We start from the raw sequence: 22438 nt of genomic DNA on the forward strand, positions 1-22438 counted from the left end.
TGAATGTTTTTAGAGAAGAGAAATAGAGCCCTAGGATCTCCCAAAGGTCTGAAGTCCAGTAGAAGAGGGGGACCCAGCAAAGAGTTAAGAAGCAGTCAAGAGGCAGGACGAATCCAGGAGAATTTGGAGTCATAGAAGCAGATGAGGGAAGCATTTCAAGGCCAAGGAATGATCAAACTGGCCAGCTGGCTGATGGTTTAAGAGAGGGGGCCACTGAGAACTGACAGTTGGATTTAGCAACATGGAAGTTACCAGTGACCTTGACAAGAGCAACTTTAGGCAAGTTTGCCCTGGCTCCTGGGCCACCTGCCTGCCCTGAGCTCTGCGTTCCCTTCCTGGACCCCCCCTCTCAGCTTTTTTATGCAACAGATGTCCTGGAACCCTTTGCCACTGCCCTGCTCTCTGTCTCCAGACATTACAGATATTCTTAACCTTTTGTGGTCAGAGGCTCTTGGAGGAACTTATATAAATATGTGTTCTTTCTCCACATACACGTAAAATTATGTATTACTAGTGGCCTGGTGCACGGATTCGTGCACATTGAAAGGAAATTAATTAGAATAAATATTTTAATATCGATATTCGCTTTTTCTCTATAATAGACGTGTCAACCAAATTCACCATCGACAATGACAGGTTGAAACACACGTGTGCGATTGGCACCAGCGAGAGCTTGATATGTATCGCACATGCGCAAGTCAACATTTATTTTTAAATTGCCAGTGCGCATCATATGTATTGGCCGGTCGGACGGATGGATGGTCAGTCACTTAGCCTTTTATATATATAGATAATTTCAGGGGCTCACAAACTTCCTAATCCCTGATTCCAGGATGAGAAAGCTTTACTCTAGGCCAGGGGTTCTCAACCTTCCTAATGCCGTGACCCTTTAATACAGTTCCTCATGTTGTGGTGACCCCCAACCATAAAATTATTTTCGTTGCTACTTCATAACTGTAATTGTGCTACTGTTATGAATCGTAATGTAAATATCTGATATGCAGGATGTCTTAGGCGACCCCTGTGAAAGGGTTGTTCGACCCCCAAAGGGGTCGCGACCCACAGGTTGAGAACCGCTGCTCTAGCTGCTACATGTTTAGGTCTCCCCAAGCATTCACGCTGAGGCCATGCTTCTCCCACCCCCACCATTCACAGCCAATGCGGAGGCCTGGCTGCCTGGCCTTCCCTCAACAATGCAGAGGCCTCTGGAGGGACACCTGCACCTGGGCTCCCACTGGCCTGGCTGAGACTTTCCCAGAGCTCATGCAGGGGGAGGCTCCTCCTACTCAGTGCTCCTTCCTCCCGGGACTGAAGGCCCCACCCACTTCCTCTCGCTCCCTCACTCCTTTATCCTCCACACATGCTCTCCCTCCCACACCAATAAATCTCCTGCTTGTCTAATTCTGTCTTGGCACCCAAACTGACACAATGAGAGACATAAAATAAGTGGGGGGAAATGATACACTATTGTAGTCTGCTATAACAAAATACTATAAACCAAGAGGCTTAAACAACCAACACTTGTTTCTCACAGTTCTGGAAGCTGGGAAGTCCGAGGTCAAGGTGCTGGCAGATTCAGGTCTGGTGAGAACTCTCCCTGATTTGCCACTATTATGTGTCACTATAAGGGGTAAATCCATGTGCTCTGTCAATCACCTGGTGAGGGCAAGATTAAATTTCTCCTTAGAAACTTAAGGGACTGGCCTGGCCAGTGTGGCTCAGTGATTGAGCATCGACCCATGACTCAGGAGGTCAGTTCGATTCCCAATCAGGGCAGATGCCCGGGTTATGGGCTCAATTCCCAGGAGGGGGCATGCAAGAGGCATTCTCTCTCTCTCTCTCTCTCTCTCTCTCTCTCTCTCATCATCATTGATGTTTCTATCTCTTCCTCTCCTTTCCTCACTCTGAAATCAATAAAAACATATTTAGAAAAGAAAAAAAAGAAAGAATGAAACTTAAGGGACTGAATCAATACAGTGCCTGGACACCAGAGGGAGACCATATCTTAAACCAAACCACAGAGTCCATATATACTTGTGGGAAGGATCCAGGTGTGTGAGAGTATTTGCAAACAATTGTATTTTATGTGTTTTCAATATTTATGTTAAAATAAAATCACATTAAAAAAAAAAAAAAGACAGGTGCCTGGAAGATAATCTCCAAACAAGTATTACATTTGCACTTAGAGGGAATGTGAAGAAAAGGAGGAGGAAAGGGAGAAAACTTTAGCCAATTCCTGTCACCCACAGGCAATCACCAGTGGTCTCGTTACTATGCCATTGTTTTAAATGATTGCTCAGCCCAGGCTCACCCAGCCAGAAGGGCCAGAGACAATAACTAAACCAATGCTCTTTCCACTACATTAATCTGAATGATAAAAACCAGGCACTGATCACTTTAAGTAAAGATATGGTTGTGCTTCAGGCTCAGACCTCAAGGCTGGCTGAAAATTTGGCCTATGCTGAGAAAAGCAAATTGAGTTTAACGGAGGAGTCAGGTAAGGAAAGCGACAAGATTCTGGGGCGATCGAGTTCTTTCTGTATCTCTCCCTCTGGATGGCTCAAAATCATATCGATTCCACTGCCTCTCAGTCCCCATTTCTCTGAACTGAGAGAGTTAGCTCGGAGGGTGTTTTTCATGGAACATTATCTCCATGAACTATTATTGTTATTAACCTCCCTTCATGCTTTGGCAATGGGAAGCTGACAGCTCCTTTTCTCTAAGGACTAAGAGTAGATGAGAGAGGGTGTTTAAATGATGCCCTGGCTTTTCAGGACAGGTGTTTGTCTCTTTTTTACAAGAAACCCAGGGAGCCGAAACCGGTTTGGCTCAGTGGATAGAGCGTCGGCCTGCGGACTCAAGGGTCCCAGGTTCTATTCCGGTCAAGGGCATGTACCTTGGTTGCGGGCACATCCCCAGTAGGGGGTGTGCAAGAGGCAGCTGATCGATGTTTCTCTCTCATCGATGTTTCTAACTCTCTATCCCTCTCTCTTCCTCTCTGTAAAAAATCAATAAAATATATTAAAAAAAAAAAAAAAGAAACCCAGGGAAAGGAAATGTGCTTTGTAGAAATAGCAGGCACCAGGGGTGGGGTGGGCCAGCGACCTCCCTGCTCCTCTTTGAGCTCACATTTAGCTCTATCAAGGGCAGTGGGTCAGGTGCCCTTCTCAAAGCATCTGCTATGGAATTAGCTGCTTGATAAAGAAAATATCATTGCACCAGATACCAATGAGATTAGCCACTGACACTTCTAAGGGAATTTGCATTTTATTGGATTCCCACATCGTCCAGAGGGCAAGCTGTCATCAACCCAGGTGACAGCTGAGGAAACCTGGGCCCCATCTCCTCCATCCTATGACCTTGCTGAAGGTCATCCTGTGCTTGGGCAAGAACTTGAGCCCAAATACAAACAAAATGGTGCTCCTCGCTACTGGAGATTTGTTGGGGGATGGCGAACAAAGGAATGAAAATAAGATGTAAGGGCCTAAAACTATGAGTTAAGCATTGCCTCACAGTCACTCACAATGGAGGAAACAGTTGCATAGCTCCTTTTCTTAGGCACCCTTATGAAGAGAAAAACATGGTAGACAAACAGAAAATGATTGTAAATGGATTTTCAGTTTTGCTTGCTTTTTTTCTTTGTTTTTATAGAGGAGAGAATAATTTGTAGTTACTTGTACTATTAAAATAAAAGTAAGAATTGAGCTCTCATTATTTTTTGAGGGTTGGAGGAAATGAGAATAAATCTACACTAATAAAAGAGAAATATTCAAATTGGCCATCACTTTGTGACACCCACTAGCCAATCAGGAGTGAGTATGCAAATTAACATGACAACGATGGTGGTGGCCCCGCCCCCCAGCCGCTCCAGGCCTCTGGGCAGCACGCATGCAGGCATGGAGCGGCCGGGCGGGGCGGGATGCCTGCTATGAGGGGGAGGGGAAGGGGTGGAGGGAGCTACAGGAGCGGCACTCCGGCTGGAGCGAAGACTGAAGGCTCCAGCCAGAGCGAAGGCCTGGGTCCTGGGTGCCAGAGGAAAACTGGTGCCGGCAGCCAGGGGAAGGAAGGCCTATTGCACGAATCTTCATGCAATGGGCCTCTAGTAATGCTATAAGCCTCTATGAGAGGCTAGAGGCTCCTAACTCAGCAGGAGAGAAAATACAGTGGAAAGTGGGAGGGGAATTGCTGATTGCGCCTGCAGGGACCTGGGAAGGTGTGTCATAGGTGTAAGCTGGATCAGGGGGAATGGGAAAGACAGTTTTGGAAAGACAGTTTGTCAGGAGGAAATGGCAGTCGAGGGAGAAGGAACAGTGGGAGTGAGGACAAGAAGCATGGCAAGCCCTTGCCAGTTTGGCTCAGTGGACAGAGCCTCAGCCTGCGGACTGAAGAGTCCCGGGTTTGATTCCAGTCCAGGGCACGATCCTGGCCCTGGTAAGGACACAACCAATCCATATGATGTTTCCCTCTCTCTGTCTCTCCCCCTTCCTTCCAATCTCTCTAAAAATCAATGGAAAAATATCCTTGGGTGAGGATTAACAACAACAATAAATACATAAATAAATGCACAAATGTTTTTAAGAAAAAAGAAGCAGGAGAGTGCTGGAATATTTGAGATACTACAAGCAGATGAACATAGGGGCTGAGTGAAATAGCGGTTATTATCTTGAACAACAAAGTTTGCGCCATTATTTAGGAAGTGGGGAAATTCCAAGTGAAGTTTGGAAGACCTCAAGTGACAACCATTGACCTCCTCACTGACTATTTATAAAAGTGCAGAATTCTCAGAATCAGAGCCTTCAGTGTTGAAAGCCGGCAGGGGTTGTTTCTCCCCTTCTCAGCATTCAGCAAGTAAGTCCCATCACTCCACCTGCAAACCTTCACGCTCGCCCCTCGCCACCGTCAGAGGGCGCCTCTCTGCACAGTAAGGGCTCTGCGGGCGGAAGATGCTTCCTTCCATCGCTCTGAAATCTGTGTCTAGATCCAGACCCATCAAGGCCCATTTCCCCTACCCACAGCGGCCTCCCACACAGGTGAGCACGGCCTCCTACCTCTCCAAGCTGATCCTGAATCTTTTCTTCTCTGGTCTAATCGAGGGGTTTCTTCAACAGTTCCCATTCGCCACTCCTGTTTTTTCTTGTTCTTTGAAAATGTTCATTTTTTTCTCTCAAAGTGCAGCTTTGCACTTTGCCACCTCGCTTCCTCCACCCCACTCCCTCGTCGCGTGCCAGTGTGCACCCCTATAGGCTTGGGGAACACAGCAGTGAAGAAAATAGGTAGCTGTTGATAGAGTAGGAGAAGGTGGGGTGGGGGCAGAAGAGAACTAAGGTTTATTGATCATTTACTATGTACCAAGCTTTGTGCAAAGAGCTTTACACATGTTTTGCCTTATTCTTACAAAATGAAATCATTATCCCCATTTTTGGGATCGGCAAACTAAGTCTCCGGGAGATGAAATGAATGGACCCACGTCAAGAAAGTGGTGCAGCTGTGCTTCGAACCCACCTCTGTGTGACCCCCAGATAGGCAGACAACTTACATCTTCGAATGTCACGTTTAGAACAGGGTCTTGCACATTGTAGATTGCTCAGTTTTAAAGCACATGCTTTAGACCCACCTTCTAAAAGCACTGAGTATTGCCCTAACTGGTTTGGCTCAGTGGATGGAGCGCCAGCCTGTGGACTGAAGGGTCCCAAGTTCGATTCCGGTCAAGGGCATGTACCTTGGTTGCGGGCACATCCCCAGTGGGGGGTGTGCAGGAGGCAGCTGATTGGTTTTTCTCTCTCATTGATGTTTCTAACTCTCTATTCCTCTCCCTTCCTCTCTGTAAAAAAAAAATCAATAAAATATATTTTTTAAAAAATAAAAGCACTGAGTATTATAAGCAAAGCACATCATAGCTTAGTATTTACCCCATATATATATATATATATATATATATATATATATATATATATTCTCTCTCTCTCTCTCTCTCTCTCTCTCTCTCTTTCTGCCCCCCCCCCCTCCTTTGCATCAAAACCACGGTCTTCTCTGCATGAGCAATTTCCGCTTCTCCTGGTATGCTGCTTTGGTGCTCGGAGGCTTCTGACAGCCTCTTTAATAATTAGGTTCTGTCTCCACATGTTTCATGAGCTTTTCCCAATAACCAACTCAGGAGACAGTGGGAAGATGGATGTAGTAGTGTTCGTCTGGGGCTGATGGATGTGCCTTCAGCCTTCGGTAATTTTCAAGCGGATTTAAAACTGAAACTCAAGAGAAAGCTTTCCCCCTCTGATTTGTTTGGCCTCAGTGAAACCACTCCCTCTTCCCCAGCCTGGCCCGTGTCCCACGTCCCACGATGATCAGTTTCAGTGGGTCTGGCCTGGAGCCCCTTTGTGTGGTGATAAGAAAGCAGGAGTCCAATCTGCTCCGTTGTCATCACCACCTCAGCCCATGAGTCTTGGTCAATAAAAACGGGGTAAATGTATCTACTCTGAGTGTCACGTTCCTCTTGTCAAGCCTAGCTTTCCTGTCCAAAGAACATGTTCTACCTCTAAGTGCAAGTAAATTCTCTTTGGCATGTCTATGAACTTTACTTTTTCCCTAAATTGAGAATTTTCTTCCTCAAAAAGAGAGAGAGAGAGAGAGAGAGAGAGAGAGAGAGAGAGAGAGAGAGAGAGAGAAGGAAGGAAAAAAGGAATCATGAAGGACAGAAGGTAAGGGAACCAACATTGCTGAACACCTAGGCATTTTACGCGTATTTACGCATATATTACCACTAGAGGCCTGGTACACGAAATTTGTGCACTGGTGTGTGTGGGGGGGTCTCTCAGTCCGGCCTGCACCCTCTCGCAGTCTGGGAGCCCTTGAGGGATGTCCTACTGATGGCAGTCAGATATCCTTGGCGCTGCCGAAGAGGGCTTCTGGCTCAGGGCTTCTAGCTGAGCGGCACTCCCCCTGTGGGAGCACATTGACCACCAGGAGGCAGCTCCTGAGTTGAGTGTCTGCCCCCTGGTGGTCAGTGCATGTCATAGCAACTGGTTGTTCTGTCATTCAGTCGATTTGCATATTAGCCTTTTATTATATAGGATTGAAATCCCCACAGAAAGTGCTGTTCTCAGGGGCAGTGCTGCCCCCAGTGGGGGGTTGATAAAAGGCAGAGATGGAGAGAGGAGGCGTTCTGTTTCCAAGATGTTTGTGTGAGGTGCTTGTGGGCCATGAGTGGAGATGCTGAGCAGATAGTTGGAAGAAGTAAGGGCAGGACCTCTGGCGATGGATGTGGGCTGGAGATGTTATGGGCTCAGCGACACAAAGCTGTGCCATGCTTACTAAAAGAGCTTAACCCTGTGGAGCAGACTTCTTCCTGGCGCTACCCAACCTCCACAGCATCCATGATCGCCCCAGGTGAAGAATTTCCCAAACCCAGGGAACTCAGACCTCTTATTCCATGTGGGTCTTCAAGCCCCAAGTGACAGAGCTGGGCGTCACCTCCAGGTCCATCTGGCTTCAGAGCCCTGGCTCAGCATGGGCCCTTGAAGGACATGGACAGATTCCTCCCTCAAGGCAACACAAGAGGTTTGGCAACGAGGAAGCAAGGCATTTTAGCTAAGGCTGTTTCCTGCTCCATAAATCTGAGCTGAAACGAACATTTATGTGTCCTGGACCAATGACTGGTTATACAACGTTGGTTTATAGGAGCTCCAGTCGCGCAATCGGTTAGCGCGTGGTACTTATAAAACAACGTTGGTTTATATTGTAAAATGTTAGGGAGAGGGGGAAATCATTGAAATCAGCCTTACTCCGATTCTTCCTGAACCCATCAGGCAGAAACAGGAAATCTGAAGTGGATCTTGGAGTAGTGGTGTACCCAATCAGACCCATATGGGAAATCTAATAATGGTGCTCCCACCTGTAAGCACATTTGCATGTAGTTTTAAGGCATCCATACATGTCCCATCATGTATTAATCTTGATCCAGTCACTCAGCCTGAATTTCATTTTTCTTATCTTTGAATAATCTGGTACTGTCTTCCTATTAAAGTGTTGTTATGAAGAAAATTGCAAATGAATGTAAAAGCACTTTTTAAATAGTAAAATTGGAGATGAAAATGTTTTATTAAAGGCTTAAAAAAAACACTCGTCACCCAGCCAGTGTGCTCAGTGGTTGAGCATCAACCAATGAACCACGTCAGGGTTTGATTCCTGGTCAGGGCACATGCCTGGGTTGCAGACTTGATCCCCAGTAGGGGGCCTGCAGGGGCAGCCGATCAATGATTCTCTCTCATCGTTGATGTTTCTCTCCCTCCCTCCAAAATCAATAAACATATAATTTTTTAAAAAAGTAATAGTATTCACAATTTTGAGTCAATAGCTCAGTTGGGAAATAGTGTAGGGCATGAGCAAGTCCACCTGGTCTCCATTTCCAGCTCTAGTCCCGACTAGGGCTGCATGCATCCATCCATGCTTCCACTGGGGCAGTGGTCGGCAAACTCATTAGTCAACAGAGCCAAATATCAACAGTACAACGATTGGAATTTCTTTTGAGAGCCAAATTTTTAAACTTAAACTTCTAACACCACTTCTTCAAAATAGACTCGCCCAGGCCGTGGTATTTTGTGGAAGAGCCACACTCAAGGGGCCAAAGAGCCGCATTTGGCTCTCGAGCTGCAGTTTGCCGACCACAGCACTGGGGAAATGCTGTAGTAGATAAGGTCTTAGAATGGGTCTTTATGTGTATCTGTAAAAGGCTCAATGTTTGGTCCCAAACTTCCGATCAGTGACACCCTTAAAATCACAGCCTGGGTTTATGGAAAACTTCATTTCCTAGCTGAGTAGACATCTCCACTTCCCACGTACACATACTCCCAAGATAACAAATAAGCAAAATCCAATTTCTAAAGGTTTTTTAAAAACATGTTTTTATTGATTTCAGAGTGAGGAGGGGAGAGGTAAGAATCCTTGATGGGCTGCCTCCTGCACAGCCCCTACTGGGGTAAGAGCCTGCAACCTGGGCATAGGCACTGACTGGGAATTAAACCCTGACCTCCTGGTTCATGGGTCAACAACCACTGACCCACACCGGCCAGGTTCCAAAAATTTCCCTAGGCTTTGCATCTAACGTGTGGCCGTGTGCAGACTCTATCTCATTTGACAGAAACATGGCAGCTGAGTATCCAGGAGAAAAGGTGAGTGCCACATGCTTCCTCGGCAAGCTTCAGGAGCTCTCGCCTTGGGCCAGGGAGCCTCTGGGAAAGTAAGATACCCTGTGCTCCCCCACACAAATCAGGGTGCTTCCTGGTTGAGGACACATTTCCATTGCATATGGGCCTCAATGGACTCCCTTTAATCTTTCAAAAAAAACCACAGGAAGATATCATGAATTAACTGCCCTTAAATCCATGTTAGAGAAATGAGGAGAAAGTTAATGTACAGAAATACAATATACAAAAGAAAATATGCAATGTTTCGTAAGCTGCATACATTTCAACAAAAAAGTTGGGGGACATGAATTTGGTTACTTAGATCATTAAAAACATTTATTAAGCAGATTACATTTCGAAGAGTACCTGACTGGAAACTGGTTTAAACCAATTCCCAAGTCCTTATCAAATAAGGTATCAATCAAGGAAAAGATATTTTGGAACTTAAAATTAGAAAAGCCTATTCACAATTTAAATGAGGGGGGAAAGGAAAAAAAACAACAACAAACTAGCCAAAGTGAAGTCAGAATGATCATTTACATAGTCTTTAATTAAGCACATAAAACTGTACTATTTAATATATTTCTCCATGAACTTTTTGTGAAATTCAGATCGCAGTGTATCATTAACAAATCTTTTGTCTTTCTTCTGGTCATCCACACCTTTTGCACAGTTCTTGAAAACAACATCATCATCCCACCTGAAGAAAAAGAAAATAAAATGTTCTTATAATGCTTGTATCTGGAGATACACCGTGTGAATTGCAAAGTTAGTCATTACACAGAAGGATGTTCCGCACGTACTGAGGCAGCAATCACATAAGCCCCAAAGAAGACAGAATGTGATCTTGCTCTATCACAGCAAAAGGGCAATTCCTATTAGAACATATAAAACATTCTTCTCACTTCACCAGTACCAGATGCTCTAACTCAGAAAGCAGAAATATATAAACTTTAACTGCATAAATATCAAATGTTTTCAGTTCTAAAGCAAAGAGGCAATACCTGGTACCACCCTGATTAGTACAAGATAACTCTAGACGGTAACTGACCAATTTACTGTAGTTCAGATTATTCGGTTTTAAGCATTTTATCTACTCTTTCATCAGTTAGCATTTAGCAATCATCCACTGTAGTATTTGTATATCAGGACAACAAAAGGAGAAGTACTGGCATATAACAATAACGCTCATATATTGGCACACATCTGCATTAACCATGAAGAAACAGAAGCTGAAGAGCTTAGAGCAGGACTGTGGTTGGATTCTTCTGGTTGGGTTTCATAATGCACAAACAAAAAGAACACCCATGGGTGGGCTACAAAATAATGTTTTATAGAAAACCCAAGAATGTAATTTCAAAATGTCATCTAGCCTATAAAACAAAACCCCACTCTGTAATATATATACTCTAACAAATACATATAAAATGGAAGCCCATGTAATGTGTTTGTATGCACAAGTTGCATGCCAGAAGACACTGCACATGGAAAATAAGCAAAGAGCATGGCATCTGTGCAAAGTGTCAGTAAACTCATCATGGTGCAGGACACAGGTGAGTGAAAAGCTGAGCAGAGCTGGGTCAACTGTAACCTGCATGTTAAGACTGTTCCAGTTGCCACACAATTCCATATGGATCCAAACAAGGCAGTAGAACAAAGTAGAGTTTAACATCAATATTCTTGATGTAGTTTTTCCTCTATCCACCCTCCCAACTCACTCCCAAAAGGCTTTTAGCCTCCTTCTCAACAGCAACCTGCTCTTCCATGTTGCTAAATCCGATGGCCACTTTCCAGCACTCATTTTACTTGCCCTGTCCTCATTACTAGACCTATCACTCTCCTCTTTTAGAAAGAAAGCCTTGTCTGCTTGGCTTCCAAGACACCCACCAATCTCTCTTGCTTCGCCTCCTTCCTCACTCCTTCTTAGCCTGTTTTTTTTTCTCCCCCATTTAATCAATATTTACTGGGCACCCAGTACGTTCCAGGTATTGATAGTTAACCACCTATCTACTCTCTAAACATTATCCTGGGCTCAGTCCTCTGACTTCTCCCTCTAGCTGTGCTCATCCTCTAGGTGACCTCATCCAGTCTTTGTGGCTTTAGAAAACTTCTGTAGGATGACAGCTCCCAAATTTATTGTTTCTAGCCTGGATTCACTCCATAACCACTGATCAAACTACCTGACTCAACATCTCCACATAGATTTATGTAACATTCTGAACTTGACATCTTGTATCTGTCACCTCCAACTACTTTTATTTACATCTCTATCCTTTAATGTTCAGGTCAAATACCTCAGAGTCTGGCCTCTGCTAAAATGTCAGCTGCCAGGCAATTACTGCCCTTAACCATGCTTTGCCATTGTAAGGAGTCGAGATTTTATTATAAATGAGATGGGAAGCCATGGGATGGTCTAAAACAGGAGACTGTGGTCTTTCATTTTAAAAGGACCATAACACTGCTGTGTTAGGAAAAAACTGGGGGTGGGGAAGGAGAGTATGAGCGCGTAAGCAGACCAGTGAGGGCCCTGCATCACTCCGGAATGGAGATGGTCGCAGTGGAGCTGGTGAGAAATCAGATAGGTGCGAAAGCTAAGCCTACAGCGTTCCTTGATCACCTTATACAAAATAACAACCAAGCTTCCTCCCACTCAGCATTTCTTATAAGCTGTTCTGTTTTATTTGCCTATGTATCACTATCTCAAGTACTATATTCAGTTATTATTATTGTTTTGCTTTTGTTAAGGGTGGTAGTGATTATTTGCTTAATAATGGTTTTCCTATGTAGCAGATAACTTTCTTTAAAAAAAATTTTTAAATTGATTTTAGAGAGAAGGGGGGATGGCGAGGTAGAGAGGGAGGGACAGGGAGAATATAAATCATCAGTTTGTTGTTCCACTTTAATTATGCATTCATTGGTTGCTTCTTGTATACGCCCTGATCAAGGATCGACCCACAGCCTTGGCTTACCGGGATGACACTCAAACCAGCTGAGCTACCTGGCCAGGGATATGTTCAGTATTTGTTGTTCATAGTCTCTCCCTCTTCAGCCTTCTACTTCACCCCTCCAAACATGCATGCTATACAGAAGAGTAAACATGGTAGGCCTAAAGCTACTATCCTTAGAAAGGTGCCACTTGCAAGACTGGCCCTAAGCTAGCATTTGGAAACTTGGACTCCAAGAATCTTCTATCACTGTGCCCAGACTCTTTGTACAAACAATGTGGTTTATGTGGAACACCTATTTCCCTTCTGGGAGTCTGAATTTTGGTATGTGCTAGGCAGAGGTTACCTCTATGACTAGCCCCCATAAAACCCTTGGGCATGGAGTCTCTAAAGGGCTTCCCTGGGCAGAACCATTGCACAGATGTTACTCCATTTTCGTTGCCAGGGGAAAGGATGTGCTGTGTGTGGCCCCTCATGGAAGAGACAGAGCATAAGGAAGCGTGCACCTGGATTCCTTTTATTCCTTTTCCCCTTATGATCTGGCTGTGTAACTTTACTACGTTTGTCATGAAAACAACTACTATAAGCTGAGTCCCGAGTCCTTCTAGTGAGTCTCCGAATGAGAAGGGTGAACTTGGGACCCTTGACACATATAGCTAAAACGTAAACTTCATAGGGTCAAAGGCTCAGTGCACTGCTCTGTCTCTAATGCTTACAATAGTAGCTGGTACACAGCTGGTTACTGTAAATATCTATGGAAAATATATTATTTCCTTTCATTCTCCTTCTTCCATTATTCCAAAATCGGACACAGAAGATTATCAGTGAAAAGTGTGATTTTAAAAGCTTTACACAGTTTGCTATAAAACCCACATGTGTGTATGTACTTTCAACTGATTACTGTGTATAGTACCTTCTTTTAACTTTGAAGTTGGCCTGAGGCTGGGATGGGCCAGTGAGATTAAGGAGAGGGTTTCCACTCAGAATGTTTTCCATACGAATCCTTTCTTCTTCAGCTTTTTGTTCTTGTTCCTGTCAATGACAGGGGAAGATTCATATTTACTTATAGTAACTTCAGGGTCACTCTTTTATACAACTCATATATTAAAGAATGTTAGGGATAAGAATTAAAGTAGTGTTGTTTTTTGTTTGTTTTCAAGACATACCAGAAAGTTTCCCTTTTCAAAATAAAATAATTTGATATTTTTATTATGTTTCATGCATGCCATCATTCATTACTGTCTTCTGACTCTAAAACTCTTTAGATGCATACTTAAATCTTTCTTTTTTGAAGTAATCACAAAATTGCTTATTTTAAGAGTAGACCAATAAACATTCTAATAATTCAAGTATACTAGCCTGGCTGGTATGGCTCAGTGATTGAGTGTTGACCTATGAATTAGGAGGTCACCGTTTGATTCCTGGTCAGGGAACATGCCCGGGTTTTAGGCTCCATTCCCAGTTAGGGGGCTTGCAGGAGTAGCCAATAGATGATTCTTTCTCATCATTGATGTTTCTATCTCTCTCTCCCCCTCTCTCTCTAAAATTAAAAATATATTTTAAAATTATGTATATTTTAAATATATATATACTAAACATAAAAGACATTTAGCAAAGCTATTACCTCAATTTTTAAAAGGCTATACATAACTGAATATAAATATTTTATTTTGAATTACTAACAATGTAAACATGAATTTCTAAAATTGTTGACAAGTTTATTAACCAAAAAGTATCTCCTAAAATAAGACAAACTATCAAAATTATATTGTAACATGCATTTCTACCAATTTACCTGAAGCTTATCATTTTTGTCCTTATGACTTGTTACTTTCTATTTTTATACCTCTCATACCTTACCAGTTACAAGCTTATCTTTCTTCACTTTTATTTTAGCATGAACTTCTTTAAATTCAAATCCCCCTCAGTTTCATTCATAGAATTAGGAAGATAAAATGTCTAAAAATCCATAACTGTAACTTCTAGACCTACCTGATTCCATGATATCTTAACCCAAAGATAAATCCCACTTTGCTGTGTATTGGGGTGATAAATTAATAACTTCATCGGGCATGGAAAAAAAAGACTTTCTGGAAGTCTATTTAAAAAATAAAACTATGTTGCCCTGGCCGGTTTGCTCAGTGGTTAAAACGTCATTGGCTTGTGGTCCAGGGTTCGATTCCTGGTCAAAGGCATGTACTGGGTTTTAGACTCAATCTCTGGCCCTCGTTGGGGCACGTGCAGGAGGCAACCAATCAATGTGTTTCTCTCCCATCTCTGTTTCTCTCTCTCTCTCTCCCTCTCCCCCCCCCCTCCCACCCTCCCTCCCTTTCCCCTGCTTTCCACTCTCTCAAAAAAAACAACGGAAAAAAATATACTCAGGTGAGAGTAACAGCAGCAAAATAATAATAAGAAATAAATAAAATAAACTTATGTTAAACCACCTGGAAAAATAACCTAATTTTCAGTACAGGTTAATGATACTTCATTTTTAAAAAAAATAAATTTATTGGGGTGATATGGGTTAACAGAATTATACAGGCTTCAGGTGCACAATTCTACAACACATCATCTGTACACTGAATTGTGTGTTCACCACCCCAAGTCAAGTCTGTCCATCACCATTTATCTCCCCTATACCCTCCCTCTCCACAATCACACTTGTCCATGATCTTTTTCTCTTTTTTGCTCAATCCCTCTACGCCCCTCCTTATCCAGTCCCCCCAACATCCAACTGTGAACACTGGATTTCATTTTCTTATAAGGTCAAGTAACTGGAAGGTGATAAAATGCAATTTTCAGGGAGAAAAAATAATTTAGGCCATTGCTCAGACCTTTAATAAAGTCAGGAACATCCACCATATATTAAGAACAGACAGCTTTCTAAAACTATGTATTTATTTTTTTAACAAATTATATTAATGCTGAAATTTAAGACATTACTCTGAGATGCTAGAAAAACAGGAGCTCAAGTATACAATGTATCCAAACCTATAACAATGTGTGGGATGTAATAAGGTCCTGGCCATTCTATGTTTGGAATATATTTCCTTTAGAGTTATTGGTTGGTTGCTACACACAGCCCTGGAAAAAAAGATGCCAACTCTTTCCATATTCAAGTACCAGGCACACTATGGGGATCAAATCCAAACCACCCTGTTTTGTAAATAAAAAATTATTTGAACAGTCACAAAAATTATTTGAACAGTCACATAATTATTTGAACAGTCACATTATTAATTATGTCCTGTCTATGGTTGCTTGTGCTACAACAGGCAGAGCTGAACAGTCGTGACAGGGGCTATGTAGCCCACAAGCCTAAAGTAGTTATAATCTGGCCCTTTACAGAAAGCTTTCCAACCCTTGATATGGGCAGACTGGTTTGAAATGTTCTTTTAGGAACACAAAAAGCAACCACTAGAAAGCCAGGGCAACAGGGAACTAAAACGCAGTCAACTCCAAGAAACACCAACACATTTTTGTACAGAGACCAGATGAACCTCACAAAATTACAAGATCTTCTGAAATGTTTATCTTCCTTAAAGGTTAACCAATGTATTTAAATTGCTCATCTCTCTATGTATTCAGAACAATTGCCCTCTAGTGGTGTACAAGTGATTTTAGAAATGTTCTTCTTTGATTTCTAGAATTAGAAAAATTATAAGCTATTATAGAAGTTACGCTATCCTGTGCCAAACTCTGATAATTGAATAGTAAAATATTTTTCTTCTTCCAATCTGAATTCACGCAGTCCTCAAAGCCTATCCCAAATTTGATCTCTTTTCTGATGACCCTCTGATAACACATGAACTCTACAACCTCCCTAGATTCCAAGCATTAACCTACGCCAGTCTTTTCTCTAAATCTTCTTCCTCTTTTTTTAAACAGAATAATTTTGGGCTCACATGAAATCTTACACAGATGCCATAAAACAGCTGCTCTGTTCTGGTTGAAAGGGCAGACAGCTATCTCTACTTGGACATCTCATAATGTATCAAGTATCCAATTCAACATGTTCCAAACAGAACTCATCATCTCTTTTCTCTCCACCTCCCTTCTGTATCACCTTTCGTTTCTCTCTGCCCATCCTTCTGTATTCCCAGTTCGTGTATGGCACCAACATCTAATCTACCCAGAAAATGGGATCATCTTTACTGCCACATCTGATCAGTAAATTTATTTGGTCAATTCTACCTCCTTGATAGCTCCTATCAGCATCTGTTTACTTCTTTCAATTCCAACTCCTATTAAGCACGATTATCAAAACTGCATGTGAGGATTATTGGAATAGCTTCTTCCATACTTCTGCCAGAGTAATCTTTCTAAAATGCATAATCTCACCAATCTCTTGCTGAAACTGACCAGCTGCTCCTATTCTTCAAAACAAAGTCCAAATTCCTTTACCATTGGTTTACAATGCTTTTTCTTTTTTAAATTGATTTCAGAGAGGAAGGGAGAGGAAGAGATAGAAACATCAAAGACGAGAGAAGGGGGATCGAGCCCACAAGCCAGGCATGTGCCCTGACCAGGAATCTAATCATGACCTCCTGGTTCATAGATCGAAGTTCAACCACTGAGCCACGCTGCCGGGCTCTCTAATGCTTTTGGCCTGTTCTTGCCTGCAATTTCATCTCTTATTTTTATTACTATGTGTTTTATTTAATTCTTACAACAGTCTTTGAGTTAGATATTCTTTCCTCCTTTTGTGTAAATTGAGAGACTGTGGAGACTCTGAGAAGTTAGGTAAAATGCCCTAAATTATATAAAATCTATTGACAGACTGCTTCAACAAGTGCCTTGAAAGAAGACTAAGGCAGGAGACAGGGGAGACAAGGGGAGAAAAGATGATGACATCATTATATTCATGAGTTCTTTGTAGGCCATGACTAAATCATTTTTTATTCTTCTGACACTTAATAGACATTAACTAAATGTCTGTTGAGCAAAGAAACAAGTAAGTGGATTAAGAGCAAGATGAGTATTATATTATTAAGCATGCCTGAACTATTTGGAAAGAATTTTCCCACATTACCAAGTGACTTAAAATGCCATAAAAATTTATCAGATTTATAGATCTACAGGTGATATATCTAGACATGCCAAGGACAATTTCCAATATAAGATTTTACTTGAATTTAAAAATATTTCTACTTTAGTTTATGAAAGAAGATGTAAGTATTTAACACTTTCATTTTACCTTCCTGGCTTGCTCTTCAGCTCTTTCTTTTTTAATTTTTTCTAGTTCTGCAAGAAGAGCTGCAGTATCATCGTCATCACTCTCCTCTTCAAAATCTTCATCTTCATCTTCCTCCTAAAAAAGAATGTGATGGCCCATTGAAGAGAAAATTCACATTATTATTTTTTTCCTCCATGAAAATTGCCAGGTCTTTGGAGCAGGATTAATTTTCCCAGTGGGAGAGATAGATGCACCTAGATATTATTAAAATCAACAACTAAACAAAAACAAAACCCACAAAAAGCTTATGAAAACTCACTAAAATGTCAACCCCTGTTATGTTTTAGAGATTGTAACAACAAATAGTATAATAAAATACCTTTCAAATTTACATGGTCAAAGGAAATTTAGACATAAAAATATTTCTAAAACTAGGAAAAAAACAACAACACTTTACACTGATATACACAGCACATATATACATAGTGTCTCACCCTAAGAATCAAAATAGTTTTATACAGCCTAAAACTTGGACCTATTAGGATAATCCAAAGTACTAAAAGGGCAGTAACTTTTCAGAAGAAACCAATTTCAAATGAATAATCAATAGTCTCACTGAGTTCCCTATATTTAACTGAATTATTTAATTCAATCTGTCCACTCTAGAATTGCTGATTTATGTGCTTAATCAGATGCTACTCATGAAAGATCACTCAGATTTCACTGTAAGTAGAAAACTGCAAATTAACTGCGGGTCCCATTGAATTTCCACGTCACTAAAGCACTAATCCTTAAGATCTCCCACTTAGCTCACTTCCCTCCCTCAGCACAGAGGGAGCCAGTAAGCGCACTGCACTCTGGAGGGGCATCAGTGGTATCTGATGTGGAAAGGCCCGAGTTCAACTTTAGGGGCTGCTATTGACAGAGCGAGTGCCCAGTCTGAAGAGTGCCTTCTGGAGATTGATAACATGGCAGCCCAAACTCTATGGGTAAATATAGGGAAATTATTTTTTTTTTAGGAAAGCATTCTTTAATAAACCACTTCCTTATTTGGTTCTCCAGAGATAAAGTTTGATTAACTTGCAATACTTTGTTTTAAAATCAACTATAAAGTTTAGCATTTGTATAACAGTTAAGTAAAAATAAGTACAGGGCACTTGTTAAAGCCGCAAGAATAAAAAAAATTCAGAAAACATGATATAAATTACTATGGAGATGAAAGGAGGAAACGACATACATCTGTTAGAGGATCATCTGCATCGAGGTTGGCAGCAGGAATCTGGTCTAGCCGAGGCTTCTTTGACACTGAAGAGGAGGTTGTATGTTCTGGGAAAGACAGACAACACTTAGCTCCCTGAAACAAAGACTACATTTCTTGTAACATTTTAGGGACCTGTGGGTACAAATAACTTAGATTATGTGTATCATGACACAGAGATCAAAACCACAGTGCCTGGCAAATAAGCCCTTGGTAATAAATATTTGAAAAAAGTAATGATGCCGAAACCGGTTTGGCTGAGTGGATAGAGCGTCGGCCTGCGGACTAAAAGGTCCCAGGTTCGATTCCGGTCAAGGGCATGTACCTTGGTTGTGGGCACATCCCCAGTAGGGGGTGTGCAAGAGGCAGCTGATCGATGTTTCTCTCTCATTGATGTTTCTAACTTTCTATCCCTCTCTCTTCCTCTCTGTAAAAAAATCAATAAAATATATTTTTAAAAAAATTAATGAAAGCATTTATTTTAATATGGGAACTGTAGCCTCTCTCAGGAAATTTAGAGAATAGTTTACATAAGCTGGAAACATATGCTCCTAGATGCCTTTCCAACAAAAAATGGGAGAACTTCATAGGCAGAAACCATGGGGCCTCAAAAAGTCTGGCTCTTATAAACATTTTGATCTAAACTGAAACAATGGCTGCTAAATATCCCCAGGTCATCTTATTCCTTCTATAGAACCAAAAGAAGATAGAACTAGAATCAACTTTATTATCACCTCTAATCTCACCAAATCTGATCATATCATTTAATAGTGTTGCAACTCACACCAATATTTAAAAGCAAACAAACACAGCCCTAACAGATTTGGTTCAGTGGATAGAGTGTCAGCCTGTGGACTGAAAGGTCCCAGGTTCGATTCCGGTCAAGGGCATGTACCTTAGTTGCGGGCACATCCCCAGTAGGAGGTGTGCAGGAGGCAGCTGATCGATGTTTCTCTCATTGATGTTTCTGATTCTCTATCCCTCTCCCTTCCTCTCTGTAAAAAATCAATAAAATATATTTTAAAAAATAAAAATAAAAGCAAATAAACACAAATAGTAGCCTACTTCAAATACCAAGCGAAAGAAAAAGTATTGTTAACAATCTTATGAGACATATGTGTTGGTACCTCGAGTTGGACGATCTCTATTCTTTTCTCTTGCAGCAACTCTCTCTCTCTCTTCTAATTCTCTTCTGAAGTCACGGTTCCGAACCTCTTCAGGGGCATCCTGAGTGGTCTGTCTAAAATAGAAACAAACCAGGGCAAAAATGTTTCTAAAAAACATATGGCTGTAGCAATGGAAGATAATTCACAAAAAGCATCTTTGTCCTCGAGTCCCTCCAGCACAAAAGAAGGAATTGGATGAGATATTACCCTAACCTGAGGGTTACTTATAGGTATCCACATGGTATTTGCAATATTTCAAGAATCCCAAAATGAAGCACATATATTCCCATAATAAGGCTAGAGATCCATTAAAATGTCTTTATTTTTTGTTAGCAGGTCAACTCAGGGAACATTACAATAACACTTTTTTTCTCATATTGATTAGTACTGAGAGTGCATTGTCTCTCTGAAGTAATGTTATTATTTTTCCATCTACCTATGGATATTCTTGGTTAACAGGAATTTCTGCTTAAGAAATACCTGGTAGCTTTTTACAATCATAGCATATAATTTTAATGTTAGATATTCTATTACAATCTACTTATATAAAAATAGATGACTTAAGTGATATAACCCAAACATATTACTATCTCATGACCATGCCACTTAACAGTCTTGCTTTGTGAACAAGAAGAAAATGAAAGTCTTCATTACCTATATTTTATCTTTGTATGAGAGGGTAGGTCTCTACTTGAATACTGCTTTGAGAGTTGGCTCAAATCACCTTCTCCTTTTCCTCTCCCGCCTCTCGCAGGTTCGAAAGTTGGCCGAGCTGCTGTTGTCATCTTTTATGCTTTGAAGAAAAATAATACCAAGTTTATTTCCCAAATGGCAAATTCTCATTTCTTAAAGTATTAATATCCATCCTTGTGAAATAATTTCCATAACTCATTCTCCAAAACTTACTTAAATAACCTCCACATAAAAGTTCTCAAGAAAACAAATAATGAGGCTCAGGGTGTACAAAGATTAAGGCTTCTTAGGTAACTCCTATTTAGTACAAAAAGTTCTGTCATGAAGATCTGAGTTTGTGTTCCTGTTCTTCTGCCTCTGTGGCCTTGGGCAAGTCACTTAGCTTAAGTTTCTGTCATCTGTGGAATGAGGATATTCTTCGTAGAATTATTATGAGATCTGAGCGGCAAAGCCCTTGTAAAATACAGTATTGCCATGACTGAGTTTTAAAAGTTCTCAACTCCCCCAGTCCCTATGGCTCGCATCTTATCTAAACCTTACACAACAGAAAATAGGCTAGACACTACAAAAGGAATATTTAAAACTCACCAAAAAGATAATTTAATCACTTCGTGTCCTGGATAAAGTGTGCTAAACCTCAGTAACAGTTACCGAGCCCTAGCCGTTTTGGCTCAGTGATAGAGAGCCGGCCTGCGGACCAAAGGGTCCCGGTTCGATTCTGGCCAAGGAAGGTGCCTCGGTTGCAGGTTCCTCCCCGGCCTGGGCCCTGGTCAGGGCTCCTACAGGAGGCAACACATCGATGTGTTTCTCCCATATCAATATTTCTCCCTGTCTTGCCCTTACTCTTCCACTCTCTCTAAAAAAAAATGGAAAAATGTCTTTGCATGAGGATTAAATAACAAAAACAATCACTGACAGTTACCTGGGCAAAATTCTCCAGCCTTTTGTTGATCCAACTTTTTCTTACAGCAGCCAATACAGTACAAGTCAGATCTTGTGTAAGTTATAATTTAAGGAATGCTCGAAAGACAGGAACCTCACCCCCAAAGGATGCTGATAAAATCAGGGACCCGGCCTTATGCTACTTTTGGTTATGAACAGCCAAAATAATATTAAAATAACATAATACAAGTGTCTACTAAGACCCCGTTAAGCGTCGGAAAAGCAAGTGTGCGGGGAATGCAGGGGGAACCGGTACGTCTCTAGATTTTCAAAAAAGAGAAAGGAATGTACGTATCCAGAGGGGGAGAAGCTGTTTCCGGCCGCCGAGGGCGCCGCCGTCTCCCACTCGCCCCTGGATGACGATTCCCGTCTCCCGGGAGTTCACCTTCGGGATGTCAGCAGGAACTCGCTGACTTCGCCTCGCCGACTGGGCGAGGGCTGGGGAGGCCCGGACCCCGCAGACCGCCGTCTGCAGTGCTGCCTTCGCGCTGCGCTCTCCGCGGCGCCGGGGACCCAAGAAGCGCCCGCCGCTCTGGGGCCTCCACCCACGCAGGGTCCTCCAACCCGCGATTCCGATCCCAACCGCCCTTTCCCGCCGCACTCGGATAAGAAAGACAACCTGCTATCGTCCCGCCAAGGACCTACCTGGGCCGAGGTCCCTCCGATTCGGCAGCCTCCGGAGATCACACGGACATTTTCATCGGCTCTTGGGCTCCCAGAATCCTCTGCATCCGGGGTCACAGCCCAAGACCCGGAAGTGAACTCCAAGCCCTTTGGCCGCGCTTCAGGGAGGAGGAAGCGACCAATCCGCAGGGGCCGAGGGGGACGTCGGAGCGACGTCAGCGAGGGGCGGGGCCGAAACGGCCGAGGGGGCGGTCGTTTGAATTCGGTGCCTCAGAGCTGATCTTAAACATCGTTTTATACCTTCAAGAACCAATTACTTAATGTCTCTTCCGTCTTTTCCTTCCCCGACCCCCTCCCAGACTCCTTCATTCCGGCACTGCGTGGACGGAAAACCCCGGGTAGCCGACACCACGTCCCCGGCTAGCGGGAGAGAGCGTAGAGAAGGATTCCTCCAA

The 22438-nt window shown here is 42.3% G+C and overlaps 1 protein-coding gene across 1 annotated transcript; it reads right to left on the reverse strand.

The window, feature by feature from the left end:
• Positions 1 to 8859: 8859 nt before the first annotated feature.
• On the reverse strand, positions 8860 to 22139 carry CWC15 (CWC15 spliceosome associated protein homolog). Its single transcript, XM_079788473.1, has 7 exons — positions 22005 to 22139; positions 20379 to 20517; positions 19686 to 19798; positions 18538 to 18626; positions 17322 to 17435; positions 13038 to 13156; positions 8860 to 9879 (listed from the first exon to the last, which is right to left on the reverse strand). The coding sequence occupies exons 2-7, from the start codon at positions 20507 to 20509 to the stop codon at positions 9750 to 9752; spliced, it is 696 nt and encodes a 231-aa protein (XP_079644599.1). The 5' UTR covers positions 20510 to 20517; positions 22005 to 22139; the 3' UTR covers positions 8860 to 9749.
• Positions 22140 to 22438: the final 299 nt, after the last annotated feature.

The sequence above is a fragment of the Cnephaeus nilssonii genome, assembly GCF_951640355.1.
Source record: "Cnephaeus nilssonii genome assembly, chromosome: 13".
NCBI lineage: Eukaryota > Metazoa > Chordata > Mammalia > Chiroptera > Vespertilionidae > Cnephaeus > Cnephaeus nilssonii.

Coding starts and splice junctions, on each gene's coding strand:
- CWC15 (XM_079788473.1), bottom strand. CDS start 20,509: ATGACAACAGCAGCTCGGCCAACTTTCGAACCTGCGAGAGGCGGGAGA. Junction 17,436..18,537: donor CAGATGATCCTCTAACAGAT/GTATGTCGTTTC, acceptor ATTCTTTTTTAG/GAGGAAGATGAAGATGAAGA. Junction 13,157..17,321: donor CTGAAGAGCAAGCCAGGAAG/GTAAAATGAAAG, acceptor TGTCATTGACAG/GAACAAGAACAAAAAGCTGA.